The sequence below is a fragment of the Nansenia antarctica genome (assembly GCF_963989245.1).
Source record: "Nansenia antarctica genome assembly, chromosome: 3".
Lineage (NCBI taxonomy): Eukaryota > Metazoa > Chordata > Actinopteri > Argentiniformes > Microstomatidae > Nansenia > Nansenia antarctica.
The window spans coordinates 18,929,309-18,931,808 of NC_137688.1; the positions used below are offsets into that span (position 1 = coordinate 18,929,309).

Here is a 2,500-nt window from a genome sequence, read left to right on the forward strand (position 1 = left end):
CCACCTTCTCCCATCTTCTTCATTTAAGGAATGCTGATTCAGCCCAGAGGCTCATGTATAGGTTAGCAAAGGCAGGCGCAAACTTTTTACCTATAGCTGTACCATGTATCTGGAGATAGTGTTTGCCATTAAACTCAACATCGATCCTGTTCAGACTCAACTGGTATGCAGGGGTAATTAGACTCATTAGCAATCAAGCAGTTTTAGTCTCCTGTGGTACCCATGTAAATCCCTTCCGAAGCTCCATGCGGTCGAACTGTCTAGGAGTGGGAATAAACATTTATAAAAGACCCTTTTCTAAAACTTCTCTCTCGGCTGGGCTAAGCCTGTAGGAGGAAGAAAGATTAGTTATATTTGAATGGGTTACGGTTAAGGTTAAGGTTAGGGTTAATGTTAAGGTTAAGGTTAATGTTATGGTTAATGTTACGGTTAGGGTTAAGGTTAGGGTTAATGTTAGGGTTAATGTGAGGTTTAAGGTTAGGGTTACGGTTAAGGTTAATGTTAGGGTTAATATTAGGGTTAAGGTTACGGTTAGGGTTAAGGTTAGGGTTAGGGTTAATGTTAATGTTAATGTTAATGTTAAGGTTAAGGTTAAGGTTAAGGTTAGGGTTAGGGTTAGGGTTAATGTTAAGGTTAAGGTTAATGTTAATGTTAAGGTTAGGGTTAATGTTAATGTTAATGTTAAGGTTAAGGTTAAGGTTAGGGTTAATGTTAAGGTTAAGGTTAAGATTAAGGTTAAGGTTAAGGTTAATGTTAATGTTAAGGTTAGGGTTAATGTTAATGTTAATGTTAATGTTAAGGTTAAGGTTAAGGTTAGGGTTTGTGACTCTGACCTTCTCATACTTGGCAAAGCCGCCCATGACGGCCGGGTCCACAATGCCGTTGAGCAGCATGGAGAGGGGGTTGATGGGAAGGGTCCAGTCAGCCTGGTACTGGTTAATCATGGCCAGGATCTTTTCATTGGTGCTCTCCATCGTCTCGATGGCATTCTCCAGGGGACTCAGGGTGGTCTGTGAAGGGGAGGCAAGAGAGAGAGAGGGCGAGGGGAGGAGAGAGAGAAAGAGAGAAGGTGAGGGTGAAGGTGGGGCAGAAAGATCAAGACCGATAGCGACAGAGAGAGACAGACAGACAGACAGATATAGTGAAGTAATGGGACAGTTAAGCATTGTTTCTTTGCATTTGGCTCTACACTCCAAAAGTGCAATTTGCCTTTAGAGTCTGCTCTTGGTGTCTGTCAACATGGGAACCAAAGAGAGTCAATGACAGTCACGGAAGCATTTATTAGGTTTAAAAATCAGAAACACATCCAAAATCGTAGGCTTGCCAAAATCAACATAATTAAAAAGAAAAAAAAGCACTGGTGACCAGCAATCAGAAACAGGCTGGTAGGCCAAGGACGACTTCTACAGTCGGGGTTGATGGGAAGGGTCCAGTCAGCCTGGTACTGGTTAATCATATGGTGAGAATGCTCACCATATTAAGAAAAAACTATTTTCAACCAAATACTATACTTGAGTACTTCATTTGGACATTTGATAAATCTGTCTTTTGTATACCATGAAACAATGGGACTATGCATAAAAAGCCTTATAATTTCTGAATGATGTACACAAATACTTTCAAATGAAAGCTGAGACTATCTAATAGTAATTGTTTGGTTTCAAATCCAAACTGTTGGGAGTGTAGGGCAAACAGAAGAAAGAATGCTTCACTGTCTCATGACTACAGCAGGGTGCTGTAGACAGACTGTCGACACTGTACAAGTCAAGTCTTAAATATCTTCAATATTTTCAAGGCAAGGGACTCAGATTAAGACTGTGTTATTATTGTTTTATCTTTTTATTTCTTACATTTGTTTCTCTTCTTTTATTGTATGTTAATTGTACCTTCTTTTTGTAATGCACATGGTTTTTAACCTCTCAGAGTGTGGGGGGATAACATTGGCACAAAGTCAAGTCTTAAATATTTACATAAAGTCGACTCTTAAAGCTTTACTTACTTACTTACTGTAGACACTGTAGATACTAAAACTTTTTTTTCAGAATAAAAGTCTCAACCTTTTTTTCTGAATAAAAGTCTGAAACCTTTTTTTTCAGAATAAAAGTCTCAACTTTTTTTTCTGAATAAAAGTCTAAATACAGTACCATGCATGGTTGGGAATCGCTGCTCTAGACAGACTGACTTACATGTTCCATGTCCGTGGCCTCGAACCAGCGCAGGATCCCTGGCAGTTTATACACTGTGGTATACGTGGTGCGCTCAATCCACATGGACTAGGAGAGAGGAAGAAAAGAACCGAGAGATGGAGAGAGAGAGTTGGTATGATAAAGAGAGAGACAGAGTGAGAGATGGAGAGAAACAAAACTGCACAAAACAGAAAACTGTCAGATACTCACAACAAACTCATTGTTGGGGTCCACCGGGCCTTTCCTCACTGGTCTGGAGTAGTGGAAGCGCTGCACATAGTTGGACTTGTAGAAGCTAGACACACACACACACA

At 40.1% G+C, this 2,500-nt stretch overlaps 1 protein-coding gene across 1 annotated transcript in view; it reads right to left on the reverse strand.

Moving 5' to 3' along the window:
- The window catches only part of dock2 (dedicator of cytokinesis 2), a gene marked incomplete at its 5' end in the record, with an annotated part of 94,213 nt that overhangs the window by 4,035 nt on the left and 87,678 nt on the right, over positions 1 to 2,500 (reverse strand). Inside the window, 3 exons of the mRNA XM_080525150.1 lie at positions 834 to 1,010; positions 2,187 to 2,273; positions 2,397 to 2,481. Coding sequence (XP_080381276.1) covers positions 834 to 1,010; positions 2,187 to 2,273; positions 2,397 to 2,481 — 349 coding nt within the window. The remainder of the gene's footprint in view (positions 1 to 833; positions 1,011 to 2,186; positions 2,274 to 2,396; positions 2,482 to 2,500) is intronic.